The 26,365-nt window shown below is 36.4% G+C and overlaps 1 protein-coding gene across 1 annotated transcript in view; it reads left to right on the top strand.

Annotated features, from left to right (window-relative positions):
* Positions 1 to 26,365, top strand: part of RYR2 (ryanodine receptor 2) — a gene marked incomplete at both ends in the record, with an annotated part of 387,777 nt that overhangs the window by 305,901 nt on the left and 55,511 nt on the right. Inside the window, 10 exons of the mRNA XM_080615870.1 lie at positions 279 to 366; positions 4,090 to 4,182; positions 4,520 to 4,690; positions 5,652 to 5,711; positions 10,130 to 10,264; positions 13,324 to 13,436; positions 15,020 to 15,116; positions 18,642 to 18,745; positions 19,329 to 19,380; positions 19,528 to 19,581. Coding sequence (XP_080471996.1) covers positions 279 to 366; positions 4,090 to 4,182; positions 4,520 to 4,690; positions 5,652 to 5,711; positions 10,130 to 10,264; positions 13,324 to 13,436; positions 15,020 to 15,116; positions 18,642 to 18,745; positions 19,329 to 19,380; positions 19,528 to 19,581 — 967 coding nt within the window. The remainder of the gene's footprint in view (positions 1 to 278; positions 367 to 4,089; positions 4,183 to 4,519; positions 4,691 to 5,651; positions 5,712 to 10,129; positions 10,265 to 13,323; positions 13,437 to 15,019; positions 15,117 to 18,641; positions 18,746 to 19,328; positions 19,381 to 19,527; positions 19,582 to 26,365) is intronic.

The raw sequence follows: 26,365 nt of genomic DNA, 5'->3' as shown, positions 1-26,365 counted from the left end.
AATCTTGTGAAACGTACTGTTTATTAATACCATCTCTTATCCCTTCATCTGCCTAGCGTTGAAAAAAAAAGGTGCAATCCAAATCTATTATGTTAGACCTAGGATTAATGTGTAAGGATTTTGAAATAGGACATCAAGAAGCCACTGATACCAGAAAGAATTAAAAGCATGCATGCTTGCTTTTGTTGGCTTGTATACTTGTAAAATGTTGAAAATTGGTTTGAAAGCATAAAGCCAATGAAGATCATCTGTATTTCCACACTTTTACCAAATTTTAGGGCAAAATGGCTGAAAGAGCCCAACCCTGAAGCGGAAGAATTGTTCCGCATGGTGGCTGAGGTCTTCATTTACTGGTCAAAGTCTCATGTAAGTAATTCCTTAGTAACTACTTGTTTTAATTAAGTTTCTTAATAGGCAGATCAATTACTTAGTGGTTGTGTTGAGAAGACACATTTAATGACAGAAGTGAAACTGCAGATGGGAAGGTATTAATGACTTTCAGTTTTCTGACACTCTTGAAATGCCTTAATAGCTAGGGAAGTTGATGAATGCTTTGTAGCATAGTAACACTGATGATAGATATTTTTCATATAAATTCCAATTTGTTTTTTGTGGAGGTTTGGGTTTGGTTTTGTTGTCATTTTTTGTTTTTTATTGTTTTGGGGATTTTTTTATATATATGTATTAAGTTCATTGAGGTCTGTGTCCTTACTTCCCTTTTTCTATTGTTATTTTCATCCCCAAAACCCTTTTATAACCAGTCCATTTTCCTGAATTGTACAGTCTTTCTGCTTAAGCCTCTGTGAAAATTTATAATAAAAATTATGTGGAAGGGTCCTCAACATGACTAATGCAACAAGGGTTTCCTGAAGGAAATGTGCAGCTCTCTTTATGGTCACTTAGATTGTATTGCAGTGTAGATCTGTATTTCTTTAACAAAAGCTAAAAGAGAGTAAAAAAGTTAGAGAGCAGACTTTGGCCTCTTCAGGAACCTGCTTAGTAAGGTTCCATGGGATACAGCCCTAGAGGGCAGGGGGGCCCAAGACTCTTGGTTGTTATTCAAGGATCACCTGCTACAAGCTCAGGAGTGTTGCATCCCAACTAGAAGGAAGTGCAGCAGGAGGGCCAGGAGATCTTCTTGGATGGATAAGGAGCTGCTCAGGAAAATTCAAAGGAAAAAAGAGGCTTATAGAAGGTGGAAGCAGGGACAGGGGGCCTGGGAAGAATACAGGGATGTTGTCCGGGAAGCTAGGGACCAGGTTAGGAAGGCTAAGGCCCAGTTAGAATTGAACTTGGCTAGGGATGTTAAGGATAACAGGAAGGGATTCTATAGGTACGTAGCGAATAAAAGACAGACTAGGGACAACGTAGGCCCCCTCTGGAAGCTATCGGGAGAGCTGGCTACCCCGGATTTGGAGAAGGCTGAGGTTCTTACTGACTCCTTTGCCTCGGTCTTCACTGGCAAAGGCTCTGACTGCACCACCCAAGTCTTGGAAGGCAGATGCAGGGACTGTGAGAATGAGGACCCTGGGCCCACTGTAGGAGAGGATCTGGTTCTAGACCATCTTAAAAACTTGAACGTACACAAGTCCATGGGACCTGATGAAATCCATCCATGGGTCCTGAAGGAGCTGGCGAATGAAGTTGCTAAGTCACTGTCCATCATATTTGAAAAATCATGGCAGTCAGGTGAAGTTCCCGACAACTGGAAAAAGTGAAATATAACCCCCATTTTCAAGAAGGGGAAAATGGATGACCCGGGGAATTACAGACCAGTCAGTCTCACCTCTGTGCCTGGCAAAATCTTGGAGCAGATTCTCCTGGAAGGCATGCTAAGGCACATGAAAAACAACAAGGTGGTTGGTGACAGCCAGCATGGCTTCACTAAGGGGAAATCCTGCCTGACCAATTTGGTGGCCTTCTATGATGGGGCTACGAAACTGATGGACAGAGGCAGAGCAGTTGACGTCATCTACCTGGACTTGTGCAAAGCGTTCGACACTGTCCCACACGACATCCTTGTCTCTAAATTGGAGAGATATCAATTTGATAGTGGACCACTCGGTGGATAAAGAACTGGCTGGATGGCCGCATGCAAAGAGTTGTGGTCAATGGCTCGATGTCCGGCTGGAGACTGGTAACGAGTGGTGTCCCTCAGGGATCGGTGTTGGGACCGGTCTTGTTCAACATCTTTGTCGGTGACATGGACAGTGGGATTGAGTGCGCCCTCAGCAAGTTTGCCAATGACACCAAGCTGTGTGGTTCGGTTGATACGCTGGAGGGAAGGGATGCCATCCAGAGGGACCTCGACACGCTTGTGAGGTGGGCTGATGCCAACCTGATGAAGTTTAACCATGCCAAGTGCAAGGTCCTACACCTGGGTCGGAGCAATCCCAGGCACAGCTACAGGTTGGACAGAGAAGAGATTCAGAGCAGCCCTGCAGAGAAGGACTTGGGGGTGTTGGTGAATGAAAAAATGAACATGAGCCAGCAGTGTGCGCTTGCAGCTCAGAAAGCCAACCGTATCCTGGGCTGCATCAAAAGGAGTGACCAGCAGGTCGAAGGAGGTGATCCTGCCCCTCTACTCTGCTCTCGTGAGACCTCACTTGGAGTATTGTGTGCAGTTCTGGTGTCCTCAACATAAAAAGGACATGGAACTGTTGGAACAAGTCCAGAGGAGGGCCACGAGGATGATCAGGGGACCGGAGCACCTCCCGTATGAAGATAGGCTGAGAAAGTTGGGTCTGTTCAGCCTGGAGAAGAGAAGGCTGTGTGGAGACCTCATAGCAGCCTTCCAGTATCTGAAGGGGGCCTACAAGGATGGTGGGGAGGGGCTATTCATCAGGGACTGTAGTGACAGGACCAGGGGTAATGGGCTAAAACTTAAACAGGGGAAGTTTAGATTGGATATAAGGAAGAAATTCTTTACTGTAAGGGTGGTGAGGCACTGGAATGGGTTGCCCAGGGAGGTTGTGAATGCTCCATCCCTGGCAGTGTTCAAGGCCAGGTTGGATGAGGCCTTGGGTGGCATGGTTTAGTGTGAGGTGTCCCTGCCCATGTCAGGGGGGTTGGAGCTTGATGATCTTAAGGTCCTTTCCAACCCTGACTAATCTATGATTCTATGAAAAGCATATAATTCAATTATTAAACCTAGATCTGTAGCTGTATTTAATGTAGGAAAGTCAGTAAGTGTTCTAAGAGCAAGAAAGTAGAAAATATATCTTACAAGGAATTCTAAGCATATTTTTTCCCCAGGTGATACTATTTCGTATTTCATAATTTTTACCAGTGAAGGATTTCTTCCTAATTCCACTTAAACAGAATTTACCTTTAGTTCTCAAGTCATAGTCCTCTGATTCACACGCAATAACCAAGGGGTCTGCCTTAAGACTTAATCAGGCATCATCACTGATAGTGCTTAAATAAAAATAAAACATGATTCATGTGAATACTGGATCAAAAATAAATAAATAAACACAACAGAAGAGTTTAGATACTTTCAGGTATTAGATTTCTGTATAGACTGTTTATACTAAATTTCCATTCTCCTGTAACTATAATTCTCTCAACTTTGTATTTGCGTACTTGTGCCTGAATTTGAATGTAAGATGATTATAAACATCACTGTACACAGACACTCTAGGTAGATCATCAAATTTCTTGTGTATTCATAGGTTCAATTTTTTATTTAAAGTTCCCTATGTATCTGAATATAATTGGATTTAAAAGGAGGGGGGAGGAGTGGGAAATGGATTATTTACTACTATGGAAAACCCAGACAATATTTTTATATTGAATTACAGGAGGATTTTTATCATAGATTTTTATCATAGCTGTTTGAAAGCCAGGGAAACATTTTTTTTATAACAGACATTAAAAAAAAAAAAAAAACCAGAAAAACCAAAAAAACCCAACCCAAAATACACAACCGCCTGGGCTATGTCATGTAAATAATATTGGCCATTATTGTTCATCTTTTTCTGTCCTTTGTAGATTTTAGATATTTCCAGTTAATTTATATTTTTATTCAAGGTTTCTTTAGATAGATTCCTCATATGTTTCTAACTGAGGTCTTATCTGTATTTCTAGAATTTCAAAAGGGAAGAGCAGAACTTTGTGGTACAAAATGAAATCAACAACATGTCATTCCTTATCAGTGACACCAAATCTAAGATGTCTAAGGTAGTGTAAAGATTTTTCTTTTTTTCTCTTTGCAGAGGGGAAGGAGACAGAAGTAGTACAGAGAAGGACTTTTTGTTTGTTTGTTTTTTCATTTTTTGCTAACAGTATCTGTTGAAAACACTGGGTTGAGAATCAAAACATAGCCATTTGAGAAATACAGTGGACTTTCAAGATATTGGTGCAAAATATTGGCAATTATATAGAGGCAGTTCCATTGGATAGGGTTGCAGCTATGCAGGTAGTAAGGAAATTGTCAAACCAGACCCAAGTACAAAGTTGCTGCACCACTTCTTTTATTATGTACCGGATTCTGTTATACCTTTGCTTTATGCTGCAGGCAGCAGTTTCTGACCAGGAGAGGAAAAAAATGAAACGAAAAGGTGACCGGTACTCTATGCAGACCTCTCTCATTGTAGCAGCACTGAAGAGATTACTTCCCATTGGCCTAAACATTTGTGCTCCTGGAGACCAAGAGCTAATTGCACTGGCCAAAAATCGCTTCAGTATGGTAGGTGCTCTTTCTGCAAGAAAAAGTAGAAATATTTTACTATTAATTAATAATAATTTAATAATTCAATTATTTTAGTATTTTCCCCCATCCTCATTCTTAGGACACAAATAATCAAGATTATAATTCTTTTGTATGAAGGCACATTGGGTGACTATGGTAGACCGTAATCCACATACCTCATTTTCAGCACATAAAACATTTCAGTATAGACAGACTTATTTCCTAAATGAATTTCTATATGAATTGAGATACTATCCTTAAATTAAAACAATCATTTCTCTTTCTTAATTTTTAATGCTAAATTGTTCTATTTTATAAAGCTTGAATTTGGAAATGCATATAAGAACTGGATGTTTCCTAATTTCTTTGTCCAATATCGTAGCTACTTCCTTTTGATCACACCCATGTAAATGCAATAATTTTTGTAAGGATAGACTGTCTTAAAAGTGATTCTTTTAGGAGTAAAATCACAGTGAAATAATGTGATTGTAGTTTGGAATATACTCCTTTCTTAAGCTGTGCTGCTTTATACACCCTAGCGGGTTATATGACCTTTGGACAGCTGAACTGAATGTTTATAGATAGAAGAACTCCAGAAAGAGCAAAAAGCAAATCAGAAAAGGCTATATTCATGATACTGGTTTCATTTGGTCAAACTCTGGTTGAAGTATGTATATATGTGCATACTAGTAATTTCAATTCAGATTTGCATTTTGTGTGCTACTGTGAACAAATATGAATTATACCATCCAGAACTTGTTCCTATGAGCTTGGATATGGCTAGCTGTGGCCTGATACAAAAAGACATATTGCCACTGAGATTCTTCTGTCTTCCACAGTCAGTTTTATTCATCATCTGGACTAAGCCCAAGGTTGACATTTGTATGAATAATATCTTCTGTTCCTTCTTCTAATTACCTTCTGTTCCTAATTTATATGATTTGTAATTCATCGACAGAAAGATACTGAAGATGAAGTACGAGATATCATCCGTAGTAATCTTCATCTCCAGGGCAAGGTAATCTAGATGGAGTTTTTGAACATGATTTTTCATCCCTTTAAGTCATTTGTTGGTGCTATATAATGACAACCTACCTTGGTTCATTATGATAACTTCTAAGTCCCTTTTTTTATTTCATCCAGTAACTTGTTCATGTAAATGTTAGGGTTTTAATGTGTTTATATGCACTATATACAATTACATGTGTCCCTTCAAATCCCTGCTTATGCATATTACTATGAAATTGGAGATGGAAGCGAGGTTTACCACTATTATACTCTGCCTTCTATTTTTCAAGATAGAATCTGCAAAATGCTCAAGGTTATTTTGTATCAGTTTGAAGCATAAAGTAAAAGGAAGCTGCCACTTTGGCATATTCTGGAAAGTGAAATATTTCCACTTTGCTCAGTTTTGTTCCTATTTTTCATCCAGGAAAAAAAAGTATTTTGGGAAGTGTAGACTTTTGTTATGGAATTCCAGATAGTGCCAGATGAATAGCTCTAGGGAAGAAGTCTTGAACTGGCCCAGTGTAGCTGAACTGTTTTATTAATGCTTCAAATAATGGCAAAGAAGAAGCCATAATATAGATGCGTAATAAAATTACGTACATTCCTTCTCTGTTGAAGGAAAATGCAATCAGACCTATGGATGGTGCTTTATTTAGGATTGTCCTTTACATCCTCCCCCCACCCCAGATTTTATTCACATCAAGGAAAAAACTAACTAGTATTTCCTGTGCTCATTAAATGGTTACAAGACAATAAACATGTGAGTTGGAAATCTGGCTTTCTTTTTTTTTTTTTGTTGCCTTTTTTTTTCTTTTTTTCCTTTTTTTCTTTTTTCTTTTTTTTTTTTTTTCTCCTTCTGAAAGCATATATAAGAATCATCTAGAAGTCTAGATTCCATTGCAATTCAGTACATGGCAGTAAACATTATTTTTTATTTTGTTTCTTCTTTTTTCATTAAGACTTGAAAAGGGGATGTTTTTTCCTGACTAATATCTGAAGATTCAAGCAATGTTTTGTGAAGTTTGTGATATCTGAGATCACACAAGAAGGATGCAACATTTTGCAATGCTAACAGTGTTTTTCATAAAATACTGCAAATAAAAGTCCAGTGGTTTTAAGTTACAGGGTTTGACCTAGAAAAGTTTACCACTGAAAACAAAAGGTTTGGTTAAATCCTATGAAAAGCTTGAAACACTTATATGGCAAATGTTATTACATACTTCGGCTGGATGTGAGTCAAAAATTCTTTGCAATGAGGGTGGTAAACAGGTAAACAGGTTGCTCAGAGAGGTAGTGGATGCACCCTCCCTGAAGACATTCAAGGCTAGGCTGGATGTGGCTCTGAGCAACCAGATCTAGTTGAACATGTCCCTGCTCATTGCAGGATGGTTGGACTAGATGGCCTTTGAAGGTCCCTTCCAACCCAAACTATTCTATAAGTCTATGATTTATGAATCTGGGATATACTAAGAAGCAGAAGAAACCACACCATCAAAGTGCTAGGGAAAAAAAGAGCATTTATGAAGATCTTAATGAGCAGCAGTTTCTTAAGTAATATGCCTGCCATGAACATACAAACCTTAAGTGTGTTGTGATTTTGTGTGTGAACTTCAGTAATATCTTCAGAATGATGAAAGGTATTTCCGTTCTGACATTTTCAGTATTTGTATATCGTCTCCTTTTCAGCCATGCAGTTTTAATTCTTCTCTGGCATTTCATGCTGCTTCTCAGCACTTGTCCTCCTGTTTTAAATACTTCAGTTTCTATTTTGTTTCTTTAGGGTTGCATTCTGCATAAAGCTATTAAAAATTTTCTGCCTTACTGCTTGGTTGATACTTACTACCTTGGTCTGTGCTTTCTCTTCAGAAACTTCCTTTGGTTCAATTAGAAGTTTGCTATTATTCAGGAACGTATCACCTCCACTATTTATAACACATGATAATAAATATACGTTAAAATTTCTTATATTGATAAAATTTTGTGGTGCCTTGATAATTAAGAAGGAAGTAATCTTAGCTAATCTGAAGTATATACTGAAGGATTTTCCAGTTGTAGAATTTTCAGCACTGACACTGGATTTTCCTAATTGTAAAATGAATTCCCAGTAGAAGATGACATTGTGAAAGGGAACTGCATAAATGTAGCTAAAAAGGCTAAATAGCTGTTGTAGCTAGCTTTATTTTATAGCTACCTTCGCTTTACTTTACTAGCTTTGAAAAGCTGTTTTTGTCATGTATGAGAAAAGTAGTCAACTCAGTTACAGACAAAATACAGCATTTCAGAACTTCAATTTGTTACTGTGTTTATTATCTTTCTTATGATTCGTTATTTATTGCTAAGTAGTTTGTTCCCAGTGGCTTGAAATACATCTTTTCATGAATTATTTAGCTCTGCACATTCTAGGGATCATATTAAACCTATGTGTTTCACTTAATTATTAAAAAGTATAATGTATATAGTTAAACTCAGTAATTATTTACAAAGTACAATATAATTTATTCCACAGTGTTATTAGTATTCAGTCACTATCATGACTGAATCAAGTACATGTCAGATGCAGTCAAGTATAATGTTTCTTGTTAAGGAAAACAATGCCATTGTGCTATATTCATTCTCTAGCCTTTTGTTTTCTGAGTCAGACATAAAGGAAATGTAGGCCAAATGGTCTCAGAAATTTAAATTATTATTTGATGTTATGAATTAATATGTATCTTAGTTATAATGGTGTTGGTGTAAGGTGGCTTTCAAAACAGAGGAAAAATACCACTTACTGGAAAGGCTGGTTTTCTGTTAACCACTTTTGCTTCTCAGACACCATGTTCTATCACTTATGTTAGAGCTAAAATGCAATTTATCTTGATTTCTTTTTGGAGAAGTGCACTGTTTTGAGAATCATCCTTCTGAATCTAGCTATTAATGTTGTGGCGTCTGTTTCATGCATTTGTCTACCTTTGTCTACATTTGTCTTCACCCTGTTTCTGTCTTTCCTTTCCTTGCATGCCTGCATGCTGTTACTCAGTACCAAGCCTTTTATTTCAAGAAATTGATGACGAAACTTGCATTCATTTTGACATGGATGAAGCTCAAGTCACCAAAATCTTCTTCCAGCCATGCTAATTCACACCTTGAAATGTCAACTACTCATACCCTTAAAAAACTACCTATACAAAAAAGCTGTACCTTGATAGAATGTGAGGAGTCCTCAAATCAAAAGACATCTCTACCTGTGATTAAAAAATCTTTTGTGGACATGACGATCCAGTCAAATGCTCACACAAAGACTATGGATTTGACAATTGTTAAGAAATGGAAAAGCCGAAAGGTGGAAGAAATGCCTGCTAATTGTGGCTTTCTAGGTTGTAATAAACTATTATTGAGAGACTGTGTAAGTTTATAATCATTCCTGGAACTTCAGTAAACTGTGTATCTTAAGATGTTTTGTGGCAGTAAATTAGCATTATTGTCTCATCTTAAGCACAAATTGAAATCTGGATCCACAAAGATGTTTTATAAAAGTAAGTGTTGAGTTTAAGCCCTATTTGAATTTGCAGGGTTTAGGCTACTAAATGCTGTAGGAATCTAGGCCAGCATGATGTAAAGCTAAATTGCACAATCAATCAGGAATGCTCACTGGCCACAGCTTCTCAGTAAAATGGGTTACGCACTGCATTTGCTTTCAGTGTCATTGACATAAGAGAGACTCACAAAGTATGTTGCGTCAGTGTTCATTAGCAGAAGCACTGGGGAGACAAAATGAACCAAAAAAGACATTGCTACTGGTAAAACAGAAAATCACAGATCACTGAAATGGAAAAAATGAAATGCAAAGAGAAAAATAATGAAAAAACCCACTTTATTTTTATACAGTTCTTTACAATTTGTAGGAAAATGCATCTTGAACTCGTTTTCATAAACTAACTTTTCATTAGCTAGCAATCAGTAAAATTAGGATTTTATAACAATTGAAAAAACTGAAATAAAAAAAATTAATCATAAATAAGACCAGTATTACTGATTTCCATGACTGAAAACTAAATAATCCCAACTAAAAGAGCAACAATTTGTTTGGTTTAGTAACTGGAATGTCAGTGTAGTTATGTCTATCTACCTCATACTCATTACTTTTCCTCAAATAGTATATTAATTGCTGTTGCCAGTGCTTTTTGCTGGCCCAGGATCGTTTCTTCTTTGTATGATTTTTAGACTTTTAGTCCTCTGGAAGCTCTCAAGAAACACTGTACAAATCATTCTTTAATTTTGTTCTCCCAGTCTGTGTAGTGGACACTGTGTAGGTTAGCCATGTAAAGATGTGGGTTAGCCATATAAAGTGCTTCTGTTGCTCCTTGAAGCAGCTTCTGTGCTAGTTAAACTGTTTGACCCTACGTTTAGACATTTTCCTTGGTGACGCACGAAATCTTTCTCCTGCAGCTTGAGGATCCCGCCATTAGGTGGCAGATGGCACTTTACAAAGATTTACCAAACAGGACTGAAGATTGCTCAGATCCAGAGAAGACTGTGGAAAGGGTCCTTGATATAGCTAATGTACTCTTTCATCTGGAACAGGTTAGACACATTTTCCAAATTCCATTGCTTCTTAATCTAAACAGAAGTATTCAGCCTTTCAGTTATGCTTTCACATGCTGCCTTTAATGTTATATGCTGTGGTCATGTCAATCATACAGTGTGTTTACAGCAGCTGCAATAATAATTTATTTTGGAAAGGGACTAAGAAAGTGATACCTATGTTGTAGCTTCCTTCTGGTGCATTTCACCTAGCAGGAAGTAATGGCTAAATTGCGAATGGACTACAAAATGTGAGTAAAACAACTTAATGATTAAAAAAATGCCTTTTTTTCAAGGTGTTTTTCCTCAGTTGAGCTTCTTAAATTATGAAAGTATTACTAAAGCTGCCTGCATAAATATCTGGTTAGAAGCTGCATATTGTAACTGCATGGAGTAGGACAGTCAGCTGATTTGATATACAGCTTTTCTATAGATAGCTTTAGAAAGCTATTTACTATGTACTATTTTAAAAAGCTATAAAAAGAATATCCACTTGACAAAATCTGTATGAAGTTTGTCTGAATGTGGGCAAGAATATAAACATTTAGGCAGTCAAACTGGCATTAAAATTCAGAAAAATCTCAATAATCTAGAACTTTGGTTTTGGTAGGTTGTTTCTGATTTTGGTTTTTTCCTCCCCTTTGGAGAAGAGTATAACTTATGGTTAAGATTTTAATTCTTTGAATTTTGAAATGTAAAAAATACCCTATGTTGGTAGATTTAGAACTCAAAGGCTAGTTGATAAATTTAGTTTTTCCATTTTACTTACCAAATTTTTACCTATTTTGAACTTCAGAGTTGTTCTGTGTTTTCTAGGCTTTCTTTTTTAAAATGTACTGAAGAAACAGCGTGCTATTTTGAAGGATATTCCTAGTTGCAGAGATGAATGCTGCTGGTTACACCACAGACTATAAACTGACTACATATAAAATTTGCTCAGGGTTTTTTTGGTTGTTTTTTTTGGGGTTTTTTTGGTTTTTTTTTTTTTCCTTTTCGAAGAACATTTGGGAATCCAACGCTCTTTTGCTCTCTCATTAAATTAGTTGGTTTCACTCAGAAACTTGGCACAGATTTTCAGACCGCATATCGGGAAGTTTCCATATTACAATGAGATAGCTGGTTCAGTCAAGTAGGAATCAGATTGTTACATGAAAGTGCTTGTATATACACTGTGCAGCATTTGATTGCTGAAAGTGTCTTTTGGAGATCTTGGAATGCACAAAGTACATTGATATGAATACGTGTGGCCTGCCGCTTGCATCACACGAGTAGTCTTCACAAATTCTCCAGCCTTAATATGGGCTTGCTTCAAGGTCAGCAGCCCTACACAGTTTGATAGAAGAGGATTAAAAGGGGTTACTGAATTTTACGTGTAATTGTGTATGTGTGGAGCAAGCCAAAAGTGATAGAATATAGAAGTAAATCCATGGCAATCATGGTTATCCTACTAGAAAGGGAGAGACAGGAGAAAGGGTGTTGATTTGAAAGAATACAGTGTGGTTGTGAGGAAGAATGAAGAGCAGAGGAAAGTTAGAAACATGAGGGGCAAAAAATCTTCTCTTTTAACCATGGTTTAATCAAAATTAACCAAGCTGAAAGAAAATATGTTAGCATGTACAGAGTTGCATAATTCAGCATTAGATTCTAGTATTTGAGTTCAAGCAGCATATAGAATCTCTTGTTCTCTGGCATTTTGGATTTACCATCATGTATGTAAGCTGATTAAGCTTGTATAGTTTGGAGAAATTGCTCTAGGGAGTGAAACCTGAAGTATTATCCTTGTATTTTCCATGTTCTGTCGTAGGATTATTCTCAGTGTATAGAATCCAGCAGTAGTACAGAACAAGCCAGATTCCCATTGTAATACCAGATCTACATTTCAGATCAATGCTTCCCATTGAATTTAAAAAATGACTATGCAGTGAGGTAAATGCTGGGTGCTCTTATCCTGGGTACTTTGCATCTATTTGTCTAAAGATTTGGCCCTACAGCTTTACTTGTCATCTGTAGACAAGTGCTTAAGTGCTTTTGTTACTGAAATAGTTAATTTGATGTCTTTAAAAATATGAATATGTGAGCAGTAGGTCTGTTTTTATGGTATTATTGAGTAATCCTTTTTATCTCCATATGCAGATACTCCGTTCTCCATGTATACATACTCTGAATGTTTATTGCATTGGCAAAGATCAGTTTGTTCTTTGTATTCTCTCTCCTTGCACAGCTAACTTCTTTGTTTTTGTTTTCAGAGATCTGCTTGCGTAGGCCGAGGCTATTTCTTTTGGGAAAGTATAGAGGGTTTTATAGTTGTTTGTGAAGATACTACTAATTACCTAACATGTTTGGGCTTGTCTGACTTCTAAATTATTAGCACTGACTTTGTCTTGTGACTGTATGTTAGCAGTGAACGCTTTTCTGTCCTTTCTCTTAACAAATGTTTGTCATTAGTATTTTATCTTTTGATAAAGTTTTAGAATGTAACCATTTAATCTTGCAAGTGTAATTATCCATTTCACTGAATGCTTAGCAGTATTTTAGTCTGTTTAATTAAATGTTTGTTTAACTATGAATAATTTTTTGTATTGCACTAAACTAGAAAAGTCTTCTGTGATAACTATATTTGGGTTGAATAATAAGTCTACATAAACGTCATCATCACTACATATTTTAAATAAAATGCCTTATTTTATTACAAAGGAAAATCACCAAGTCTTTAGGGGTAGAGATGCTAACTTCCCCTGGCTCCTTTGGTGATGTTGGAGAACAAAGAACCTATTATTCCACTAGCACAGTCATCTGTAAAAGAAACAAACCTGCCACAAACAAATGCACTCACACAAGACAAGGGAGATTTTTGCTTTTAAGTTTATATTCTAAATTCTGATTCTACAATTTGGCTGATCATTTGATCTCTGTCTAGAACACTTTTCTCCAACTGTTATAATTCTGTTATCTTTCCACTTGATTTATCTGTTACCTCACATTTTTTTTAGCATTACTATACCCAGACGGTAGGGACATTGCCACATTGTTTATTTTGCCGTGTGTATTTTATGTAACAGGTTGAGCATCCTCAGCGGTCCAAAAAAGCAGTGTGGCATAAGCTGCTGTCTAAACAGAGGAAAAGAGCAGTAGTTGCCTGCTTTAGAATGGCTCCACTGTATAATCTGCCAAGGTAAGAGCTATATGTATTCTATTTTTCACAAATGCATTTATGTTCATACAGTGCTGTTTGGTGAGATCAAAAGGAATAAAAACATGTAATCTGGTAATTGATAAACTGAGTGGTAATGTACTTTGTATATTACTTCCTTCTAGCAGGTCTAATTACTTTCTTCTAATATATTTTTTGGAAAGAGTAACAAATACAAAAAACCCATAATTTTAAATTTCTGGGTATTTCCTCCTGCTGTTGTTCCACCTGATCCTCCTGGTATCTCTTCTTTTCTGAAAAGTAGATGCCTTTCATAAGAAATAAATGCAGAAGCTGACATTGGTGTCGCTGTAATATCATCTTGGGAGATAAATTTCCCCCTAACCCATGGTGTAGCTCTGGAAATATGAAGTTACCTTCATTATTAGATGCTAAATGTTCTAAATGGAGGAAATAAACTGATACTGTTTGTCTGAAAACGTGCCTATTTATTGTGCACTTTTGGGAAGAGCATTCTATTAGACAAGAAAAAATTCACATACTCAAGGCATTTCACACCTTTTCCTGTGGCTTCTTTTTCTCTTCTTTCTTGTTCAATAGAGAATGGGATTTGTAGTTGAGCAGCTTTCAGAATCCTGGGATTCTGGAAGGAATGAGCATTCAGAAAAAGGCAACTGTCTTTTCATACAATTTCTAAAAATAATTTCTGGAATGCTGGTATCTGATCTTTTCAACATCATAATTTTCTAATTTTTCCTCAAATTATGCATAACTATTACCATAGACAGTAGGATGAATCTTAAAGTCTGTCCCAGGAAGTGCAAGGGCATGAGAATCATACTAGCTTGAAATGAGGGTGCCGTGATAGTTGGAAATAGAGCAAAAATATTTCCATTTGTAGCTATTCAAGTAGGTCACCTGCACATAACTAGCATTCCTGTATATTTCAATTATACATCTTCCTTTTCAGTCTATGAGACTGGCATGTGTTTAAAAAAATTAAATGATTAATAAAATTATCCATGGAGAATTCATTGTCACACAGTCCGTTTTGCACTGAATCCTCAAAAAAACCAAAAACCAGTAAATGTCATAATTCCATATAACCCTCTTTCTCCTACCCTCATAATTCATTTAATTTCATGGAGTTTGGAAAAAAAAAATAAAGGTTTATTATTTTAGATATGCAATTCTAATACTGAACATTTAAAAAATCAATTATTTAGCACAATCCAAAGTTATCTACTGCAGTTATTTCATTTTTTACATTAAATTATATGAAATTATTTTATATTAAAAATAAAAATCACTAATGTAACAATTTTTTTTTTTTTCTTACTTGGGTTTAAATTTCTTTCAATTTCTATTTATTATCTGTTCACAAATTAATTATTAATACATTTTCGTACTGGTTTTACAAATAATGAGACACAGTTTTGCACAGAACATTTTAATGTCAACTTAATACGTAAAATAGGGGCCTTTGGCAGGTTTTACCATAGAGGTTTTGCTTTCCTTGTAAATGACTGGAGTTCTTCCAGTTCATATTGACTTAATATTCTCTTTAAAAGTTTACAGCTTTTGTTTTAAATGTCCCTTTTTAGGCACCGAGCAGTCAATCTTTTTCTTCAAGGCTATGATAAATCTTGGATTGAAACAGAAGAGCACTATTTTGAAGACAAACTGATAGAAGACTTAGCAGTACGTCTGGGTGCAAAGGGTCATGGGAATGTGTTATGGATTAACATTCACCTTGTATAATTATAAGTCTGTGAGGTACATAAGATATCATCTAAGCTGTATCTAACCAAGTCATTTTTTATCTAAGTCACCTTGGCAAGAAAAATTACAAGTGATGGATATTCCAGATTTCCCTAGGCAGTCTGCTTCAAGCATTCAGTAACCTTTTATGAAACTTTTGAAACTGTTGTGCAAATTACGTGCCAGCTGCTGTCATTCCCCTATCTCTTATCTTCTGGCCTCTGAAGAAAGGGAACAGCCTGTTCTTTCTTTGAAGTTAACCTTTATGTATTTGGAGACTTCGTAAAGCCATTTAAGTCAAAAGGTTAGAATATGAACTAGAGGAATTCTAGATGTAGTGTAGTCAATCCTTCAGAAGCAGGGTCTGATGATTCTTCACAGAAAAATGCTCTTGTCAGGGAGGTGAGGATTTTTACCAACAGTGAAGTGTTAGAACCATGTCTTTAGCCTGGTAAATCCCTGGGGTGATTTTCAGTTAAGCTTTGTGCCCTCATCCATTACAGTTGTCTCTCAGAAAGGTAGTTCTTTTGAAGGCTGAGCAAGAACTAGTACAAGGAAATGATTCTGACCTTGAGAGGTCCAACAGAATACAGTCTGAGATCAATCTGTATTGTGAGGTGAGCTTGCTCTCTGCAGTAGAGGAAGCTAAGTGGGAAATTGCTGTTAGAAAAATACAGTACTTTGCTTTTATTTTTTAAAGCTTGTGCTTAAAACTAGCTACCCAAGTTGTGAACAATTTTGAAAATAAGGATCAAAATAGTGAAACAAAGATCAGCAGCAACGGGCTCCACGTAAGCAGGCTATGGAAGTTTGGTTTTGCCTGCACACATGCAGAATTCCTTTCTTGTGGCATCCTTATTGTATGATCAAGCATTGTGAAAAAGAGACTTCTGCAAATACTTACTTCATATACAACCTTTTAAACTGATACCTTCATGTATCCCAACACGCTGCAAATATTTTAGAGAGTGCAGGTCGATTGTCAAAAATAGTTATGTTTTAGCAGTGGAGAGCATGTGCGTGTACATATCACATGTGGAATGACATAACTCTGCATGTGTGTATCTTGTGTGACGAAATAACCCAGTATGGTCATTTGATTATACTCTGACAGCAAACATTATCTCCTTACCTCCTCTATGAACCCATATGTTTGCTAATGCAGAACTCCTTACTGACAGGTAGCTTATGTGAAAATCTGTCTTAGAGAAGACAGAAACAAGCTGAGTTGGCTGCTATATTATCTTTTAGTAAAGGACTATAAGCATTCCCTTCTAATTTCTCAAGCATACAGAGAAGTGTGTCTCCAGAACTCTCTTAAGAAAAGATGTATTGCATCTTTCATTCAAAAGAGCAAACAAAACTCTATCTGTCTTTTAAATAAATTCCTATCACATGCTTGCTGCTTTAGAGCACTGTCTTGGAGGTTGAGAGATTGAGGTTCTACTGTTCAACTCTGTGGGGCTGACTCAGATTTGTGTTGACTTCATGAAAGATGTTGTGATACTGGTGAAGGTTCTCTGTCCCTCTTAGATAAATTGTACCCTGGTATAGCAAGGATTTAAAGATTTATTGAACTGTCAAGATGGAATGCCTAGGCTATGGTGGCAGAACCCATCTGGAAGGGGGCAAAGGAGGAACCTTGGGTTCTGTAATGTATGCTTGAAGGATTATCTGAAGTTTCTGAACTGTTCACATGTTAAGTACAAAACTGGAACTATCCAGAGCCCAGAAAATATAGCCAAAATCTCCTATCCTTTAACTCTCTGTAGTCAGGAAACTACAGTGTTGTATGCTGTAGTGTGTTCTTTCTCAGTACTGAGCATCTTGAACTGTCTTTTCTGCTAAGAATAATTTCAGAAAAGCATTTAGTTCTAGGGTTCATACTGTGCTTAAGAGTTCTACTTAACTCAGTTGTTGGTGACTTTGATCCCCCATTTAATTTGAATTAAATCTATGAAAGCTAATAACTTGTATTAAACATTAACACACCTTCTGCCTTTTCGCTTATCAGTTTTGATAACATTAGGGAGATGTTCTGATTGATACCCTAAGTATAGATGGCTGCCATTTAATTAAAGAGAAAGGTCAGCATCATAAATACGATTGAAATCTGGAGCAGGGGAAGACCTCCATAATAATAACTAGAATTATGATTTGCATTGGTCAGATCTTGCCATTGATACTGAAAATACTGTCTCATATTGCACGATGTGAAATGAAACTTGTATGGTCATCATAGACTAGCATGTGAAACAGTCATTTTATATGTAGGTCAATTAAAATGAATTCTCAGCTGCAACCAGTCATGTTTGGTACAGCCAAATGGGAAAGTTGGACTTCACAAGGAAGTATAGAGATCTATAAACATTCCCACAGGAATGTATTTGATGCTAGCACACACAGCTTTTTTTTTTAATAGGCAAAAAATCTGTTTTCCTTACATCTGTTATGTGGCCAACTCTTATAATTAACAGGTAACATCTGACATTATCATAACTTCTTTCCTTTATCTGTATTTTAGTGTATAATGCTAGCTGAAAACAAAGAGAAGGAGTGAGCATAAATTAATTTTGCAACCAATTTTCCTTGAGCTATTAGATAATTTGTAGAAAAATGTGTGGATGAAACGATTTTATCAATAACTTGATAAGCAAAAATTACTTTTTTAAATGTCTTTTGACAAAAGGCAAGAAGCCAGAAGACAGATTTTGTGTAGATTCTTTTCAAAGCACTGCTTTGGTGGTTGCTGTTATAATGTTTAGGACTATGTTTTTCATTTAGGGTGGATTAATTAGAGCTGTCTAAACCTGAAAGCAAAAAGAACCCAAACAAATAAACAAACAAAAAAATTTACCCTATTTGTGTGTATATGTTATTGAATGGTATATAATACTTTTTATACATTCTTGATCTGTCATCTTCTAAAATTCTATATCCTACCAGTATTACTGTTGTTGGTAGATATGGCTCCTTCTGTCTAAAACTATTGGTGAGCTTCAAGCTTGGATTTCCTCTCCCTCAAAACCTCTCAGAGTTCCAGAGTGAACATTTGACTTGGCATAAGACTTGGAATAGAGGATTCTGATTTTTAGCTAATGAAGCTTGTTAACCTAGAGAGAAAGAAACAGTGTAGCAGCAAATTATGGCATCTGGTTGCCATTCATTTTGGGTAACAATAGTAAAAGATTGAAGTTATTTTCAAAATCTAGGGAAGAGGATTAATTTTTATGAGGAGAGGAAATGCAAAGCTTTGCAAATGGTATCATCTTTGTAAGTCTTCATGGTCATAAAGATGGTCAGGATTCAGGCTTTTCTTTCATACTTTGCTTGGAACTTGTTTCCTCCTGGCTGACCAAATCAAAATTGTGTATGCAAGTTTTTAATGCTTAATAAATTGCACAGAGTAAATATTTTTCACTATAGATAATTGAATATACTTTAACAATCTTTTTTTCCCTAAAGAAACCTGGGGAGGAACCAGCTGAAGAAGAGGAAAGCCTTAAAAGAGTTGATCCTTTACATCAACTTATTCTGCTATTCAGTCGAACAGCCTTGACTGAAAAATGGTAGGGACGGTGTGAGAGACTGCAGAGTGTATGCAGATTTTCAGATTACTCCTATATTTGGAGTTATATATGTCTTGTTCAAGTGAGATTACATAGGCTAGGACAAAACATGTTCATATATTCATATGGTGAGTGTGAGCACAGCTCTAGCCTGTGGTATGTGAAGAGATTTTAACCTGACTGATAATGAGATGCAAAGGGTTTTCTAGAGACAGATACCCTTATACAATTCCTTGTAGACATAGATCCTGTGTGCAGGACGTAGTACACCTCTCTCTTTTGACTGTATTCCCTATTAATGGTTATATTCTGAATGTGAAATGTAAGTATATTCTAGATATAATTAAACAAATAACTACCTTCTCTTAATTGGAAGGTGTTTATGAATTTCTGAGCACTGTTTACTTTTCAGTTTGTATTAGTTAATGCAGTCCTAATTTTCCAGAAAGACTTTTGTAATTAATTATGGGCTTAGAAATCCTTTAAAAAGATTTTTAAGGTGGTTAAAAATATTTTGGTGTTCCAATTCTACTATAATGGCTCTAATCTTACTCCTTTTCTCTTTCTTCTCTCTGTTAACCAGCAAATTGGAAGAAGATTTCCTGTATATGGCCTATGCTGACATTATGGCAAAGGTAACTTTTTTTGCTATCTTTTTCATTTTTTCTGTTTTAATAAAATTAATGAAGAAGATCTAGAGAAATAATGTGTAAAGTGAACGAAGTCTTAGACATCACCTTCACCCGCAACTTACCAATAAATTTCTTTCTACATGTTACCAGAGTTGCCATGATGAAGAAGATGATGATGGTGAAGAAGAAGTGAAGAGTTTTGAAGTAAGATTATACTTCTGTTTTGTTTTTTCTTGTCACGTTAGACATTATTTCATAGCTTCCAATTGACATTTATGTTTCTTCGTTCATGGCTTACTGCAGCTTATTATAGAATAGTTATGTTAGGGAACTGCATGCCTGTAGCTGGATTGGCAGATATGGGTCACCAGATTCATAGTAGTAAAACAAAAGCATATGTATTATCAAATAATGTAAGATTATAGACAGAATAATTTAATGGATTGTACATGTTTATCTGATTGACTTTAATATTTTAGTTGTTGAAGAGAAATATTATGAGTAGTAACTTACTCCTTTAGTTTGGATCATTAAAATACTGAAACACTGCTCTTTGCAGTAGTAATTTACATTTGGTACCAGCAGTTTATACAATGTTTTTATGTTCACATATATATTAGTGCCTCTGAGTAAAAGATGAGCTTTTATTCATCAGTACTGCCAAGCTTTTTTCTTACGTCGAGAGTAGGAAATCTGTATTTGTTGTTGCTTAATATTGATTTATATTTATGATCATCACTGTATAAGGAAACACACTTACATGAATTGATTACAAGAGTGGAGATGAGTCCTTGTCATGTATTTACTCTGGGATCTGCCCCTCTTTTTCCATTAATAAAATGGAGTTTACAAGAAATTTTTCTGTTCTCAGGGGCACTGAGGGAATTGGCTTGTTAACATATTTAATATTTTAATATATTTTAGCTTATAATTCTGACATTAAATGTCTTATGTTTAAACTCAATTAATATTTATATTTAATATCTTTTCTAAAGTGCAGAAACATGTAATACATGTTTTTTTAAATATTTACATATATGCTAATTGGTTTGATATAAAACTATCTGTGCTGTTCTGATTTTTGAGATGCGGTTTGGAGCATGTTTACTTTCAGCCTCATTCTTTTGTACACATCGGATGTTCTGTACATTTTCTACATGATGCTGCATGAGATAGCACTGAATTATTTAAGTACATATTCCCTATTTGGCTGTATACAGAAACTGGACAAAATACCAATACTAAATTCTTTTCAGTCAATCCGAAGATCTAGTCCAGTTGAGTTACAACTAATGTACCCAATATGTAAATTTCTGGTTCTTGGTAAATATCTAGATAGGAATCAAAATTTCAGGGCTCTGTTCTTTGTGCGTGTGTGTGCGCTTGGGGATTTTTTTGTGATTTGCTGCTTTTTTTTTGTTTTGTTTTGTTTTAGTTTGGGTTTGTTTTGGTTTTGTTAGTTTGGGTTTGGGGTTTGTCTGTTTGTTAGTTTTGTTTTGTTTTGTTTGGTGTGTTCTCCCCTCCCCAGAAATGCAATGTGTGATGTATCACTTGCTAAACAAAGAATATTTCTATAAGCTTTTTTTCAGTTAGCCCATGCATGCTTGTCAGGTGTCAAAAGTCTTGTGCTTATAAATATGAAAATTTAGAAATAAGATGTCATTGAGCTGAATGAACAAATTTATCACTAAGAAATTTATTAGTACTTGCATAAATTATAATGGGTTCTTTGTTCAGCATCAACTTTATCTGTTGAGAGAAGATCCTATTCATTTGTTTGTCATTATTGTTTTTTTCTGTAGCTAATAATCTTATGTGCAAACAATGTGTTAATCTACTCAAAAGACAATTTTGTGTATGTATTTGGTCAGTCACCTGCAGAAAAAAAATATTTTGGACTTCTTTTTCTTATTACTATTTCGCTTCTTGTCCTTGCCCTTCCTTAAGGTGACAGGATCACAACGCAGCAAGGTAAAACAAAAAAAATATGTGTGTATTTGTCTGGGTCTAATTTTGTGATTTTTTTAGGCCCAACATCTTGGATAAGTTCAACTAAAGGGTCTTGAAAACCTTTTTAATGTTTCAGTTCCAGCATGACATCTCTACTAAACCCTTCTTGTGCACAAACTCTTTTTAAAGACTCCAAGAATTATGTATGGAAAATACGTCATATAAAATTACTTGCCATTTTGGGGAAAAAAGAGTGTCATTTGGCTTGTTCATGTTGTTTTGCTGTTCTTGCCTTTTGTGCATCAGTTATCTTCTTTCTGGTTATAATTTAATTTGAATGATTAAAATAATTATTTGGCTCTTAAGGGAAAGCAGTTAGGCTTTTCTTCCGTATCTCGGCAAACATGCATTTCTGATAGTGTAGTAGAATTCAGTTTTCAAAGTTTGTGACAGAGAGACCATCAATTACATTATAGTTCATCTGTGATTCTGATACTTTTGAATAGACGGACTCCTCAGCCTTCATCGGGATAGTATTTGATAGAAACTCCATAGCTAATCTATACCTGACATGATTCCTAGCTGTTCCATGTTTTCTCTAAAACCATAGCTCTGAAATTTCAGTGTTAATTTTTGTAATTGACTCATTTTCTAACACAGTCTTTTGTGTCTCATCATGACAGTTTCGCCATTTGTTTCTAAAAGGCAGCCCATGGCTTAAGCACCAGCCTACTTGCCTACTTCATGCAAGTAAAAGTCTCAGTTCCCATTGTTGTCTCAGGCTGCTTGCTGATAGATCTGAAAGGTTGATGTTCTGAGAGAAGACATGGTGTGTGGGGTAGCAAATTTTTTGTTCTGAGACATTTAGGTCTAGTCACTTGTGCTGTGGCTAATGGCAGCTAGACTAAGTAGAGATGACTTGCTTGAGATTGGGAAAACACAGCTTTAGCTGATGGTCAGATTTCAGTCAGCAGCTTGTGGCAGCATGGGGAACAATTATAGCTAATTCTTCTATTAACATTCAGTTCACAAAAGAAAGAAGTTCCCCTATGGCTGTGGAAAGAAAAGATGTATTTCAAAATCAGCTTCACTTTTCTTAAATGTTTGCACAATTCCACCTTCATGCAACAAAGACATTATCCTGGAAGATGAATGTGCTCAGAGAAACTCACAAAAAAATTTATTTAAAAGGTATTTGAATTGCCACAAACACAAAGTACATATTACAACACTCCCTCCCCCCCCAAGTATATAGGCAGTCTAATATTATTTCGTCTTTGTTTCTTTCATTAATTCAGCTATTCAAATACTACATGTCTATCAGTCTGCCTACTGGTTACCATACACTAAATGCCATATGCCCCATAGAAAATTTTCTGTCTTGCTGATGGAGAAGTGTTTTAAACTTCTCAACAACATATAATGTTTTCTTCCTTCATAAGTGACAGGAAACAGCTGTAGAAACAGTTGTAATGATAGGAGACCATATATACCAGCTCTGTATGTGCATGTGTGCATTTGTGTGTTTCTGTCTGTCAATCTATCTCAAAGTTCAGTGTTGAAAGCAGTTCTTTTATTCCATGTTCTATGTGTGTGTGAAAAGACTTTTGGTTCAGTTGGTATTGGAATAAAACTCTATTGCTCTCCTAGAATTTAAAAATGTGTGAGTTTGAAGTCCTGAATCTTTTCACAGTCAGAGCAACAGAGACCTCTGGGGAAGCTTAGAATGTGATAAAAACAAGTGTATTTTATCGACAATTTTCATGCCCATATCTCATGCAGTGTAGTCTCATTTTTGTACAAATAATCTGTATTGGGATCACCGTGTGGGCAGTAGGGAGGTCTTAATATAAACCCACAATAAAGTTACCTGCATGTTACTATGTTTCTGTCCCCATTTACCTGCTAGTATTTGCTTGGAATGTTTATCATTATCTTTGCTCCTTGCCCGTTGTCTCTGAGTTAACTTTCTGTCATATTAAACTCAATTGACTCCCTGTAGAGCTGGTGTTACTGTCCCACTTGATTCTATCTGATAGGAAATGCTTTTCAATCAAACCGTTTCACTAGTTGAATGCCAATAGGTTTCTGCACTTGAGGCACTGACTTTACTGGTTTGCTACATATTAATGTGCTCTAAATACATGTAGGGTAGAGACTCAAAAAAAGGAGTCAAACCCTAGCTCAGCTTGTTAAAATCAATTGGTTTAAATTGACTCTTCACAGGAAGAAAAGAAATGGGGGAGATTGAGCTTCCTATGTCAGTTTTCTTCATCCCTGTTACTCGTAGCAACTTTGTTGACAAACTTTTGTATTCACTAGATTTTTGTCAAAATGATACATTGTGCAGTTGCTTTATCTCAGCACAGAAAGACCTGCAAATGTCAGTACATACAGATAATGCAAGCTCTTAAGGGACTAACCCATTGGAGATGGCTACCATTAACTCACTATCACAATGCCTACGTAAATGGAGCGACCATATACCATGCATTTACAATAAGTAACTATTTTTGTTAAAGAATGGTAAGAATTAAAGTCAGACTTCATGATCAATGTATCAGTTCTTAGGAATAAAACATTCCAATAGTATGCAAAAAATGTGTTTCTTAGTTTTTCTTATCCATAATGGAATAGATGCAACCTAATATGTGGTTTCACTCTCCATGACTACAGGATAAGTTATTTATACATAGGATTATAGAATAAATTGTGTTGGAAGAGACCTTTAAAGATCATCTAGTCCAACCCGCCTTCCTGCAATGAGGGAGTGAATAGTGTCCATGCTTTTCTCTGAGTTTCAATTCAGGGGCTTAGTGATAAATGATGGTTTTAGGCTGTTCATTAAGCTATTTCATTGGGTCCTCTGGCTGCTTCCTATCTTCTGTGTTTATCAGTATCTTTTCCCCCTACATTGTTTCTGCTGCTTATACCAGCAATAACGTACTTTTCAAGAGCAGTCCCTGACTCCCATCTGCCCTGTGTTTCAAGTCAAACACCATGGGGCACTGCTGTAGCACAACATAACTGATAGAGATCTATGTAAGGCATGGCCTTTTGCAGTCCTGGGGTAAAGGAGTGATGTATGTTGAAGAGCAAATACTTTGCAATGATTAAGTGACCATTTGTAGCTCCAAGTTCTTTGCTTATTTTTAATGCAGTATTTACATAATAATCTTACTAACTTATCCATGTACATAAGATTTTCTGCTCCAGCTGATTCAATTCCAGACACAGTGGAATCTTCTAAACAATCCCTTACCCTTTTCTTTTATTATTCCTATACAGAGTTAGACATCTATGTCAGCTATTTCAAATACGTCAAATTTGTCACCCAACTTTAAACAAGAAAGGGTGACTCAGTTTGGAAGTAATGTGTAGTTTCATAGCTGTGTACCATTGGAGAAAAAAGTTGGAAACTGAGAACACAAAGATTTTGAAAGTCACCCAATGCAGTATTTTTCCTTTTAGAGACTTAATACTTTGTCAGTTCATATCTGCTTGAATGGGAATGAATATGTTGAATCATCTGATCACCATGGCAAGAATATGGAGGCAGTCTGTAGGAAACAAATCTAACTTCCTTTCCAGAGAGGAAGATATAAATGAATGACAGTACAAGCATGATGCTGTCAGTAAAGATATTGCTGCGAGCTGAAATGGAGACACTTCATGTATATGCTTTTTAGAGCAGAAGAAGTCCAAAATGAGTGATTAAGGAAAAATTCAACTTTATAGAGCATAAGCCAGCATATATTGATCTTAAAGGCACTCTCTCTCTCTCTATATATATATGAATATATATAAAGTGCTTGAGTAAAGTGCTTGAGTATTTGATGTTACCTTTTAATACATAGCTTGTACTCATGCATGCCTGACACTGAAATGAACAAGTGTTTTGCCTGTGTAATACCTATCTAATAGGACTTATTCTCTGGACTAAACAGAGGTCTTGAAAAGTTTAAAATATGAAGACAATTCAAAAGAGAAGGATTCATCTTAGGATAGTTGAGTTTAAAGTAATTTCTTCCCTTTTCATCTTTTTCTTTTTTCTGTTTACTCTTTAACCATTTTATAATTTTATATTAAAAAATACATAAGGAGTGCTACCACCTGCACTCCATGGCTGGGAGTTTAGTGGTAACAGCAAATAAACCTCTCCATATGGCTCTCTCAGAGACTCGTTCTTTGTATGGATTACGATCCCCCCATCCAGAGGGACCTGGACAGGCTGGAGAGTTGGGCAAGGAGAAACTTGATGAAATATAACAAGGGAAAGTGTAGAGTCCTGCATCTGGGCAGGAACAACCCCAGGTTCCAATATAGGTTGGGGAACGACCTGTTAGAGAGCAGTGTAGGGGAGAGGGACCTGGGGGTCCTAGTGGACGGCAGGATGACCATGAGCCAACACTGTGCCCTTGTGGCCAAGAAGTCCAATGGCATCCTGGGGTGTGTTAGAAGGGGGGTGGTCAGTAGGTCGAGAGAGGTCCTCCTTCCCCTCTACTCTGCCCTGGTGAGACCACGTCTGGAATATTGTGTCCAGTTCTGGGCCCCTCAGTTCAAGAAGGACAGGGACCTGCTGGAGAGAGTCCAGCGCAGGGCAACTAAGATGATTAAAGGAGTGGAGCATCTCCCTTATGAGGAAAGGCTGAGGGAGCTGGGTCTCCTTAGTTTGGAGAAGAGGAGACTGAGGGGTGACCTTATTAGTGTATATAAATATATAAAGGGTGAGTGTCACGAGGATGGAGCCAGGCTCTTCTCAGTGGCAAACAATGATAGGACAAGGGGTAATGGGTACAAACTGGAACACAAGAGGTTCCACTTAAACTTGAGCAGAAACTTCTTCTCAGTGAGGGTGACGGAACACTGGAACAGGCTGCCCAGGGGGGTTGTGGAGTCTCCTTCTCTGGAGACATTCAAAACCCGCCTGGACACATTCCTGTGTAACCTTATCTAGGTGTTCCTACCCTGGCAGGGGGATTGGACTAGATGATCTTTTGAGGTCCCTTCCAATCTCTAACATACTGTGATACTGTGA

This window comes from Psittacula echo (assembly GCF_963264785.1).
Source record: "Psittacula echo genome assembly, chromosome: 4".
Lineage (NCBI taxonomy): Eukaryota > Metazoa > Chordata > Aves > Psittaciformes > Psittacidae > Psittacula > Psittacula echo.
This window is presented reverse-complemented; position numbering and strand designations above follow the sequence as displayed.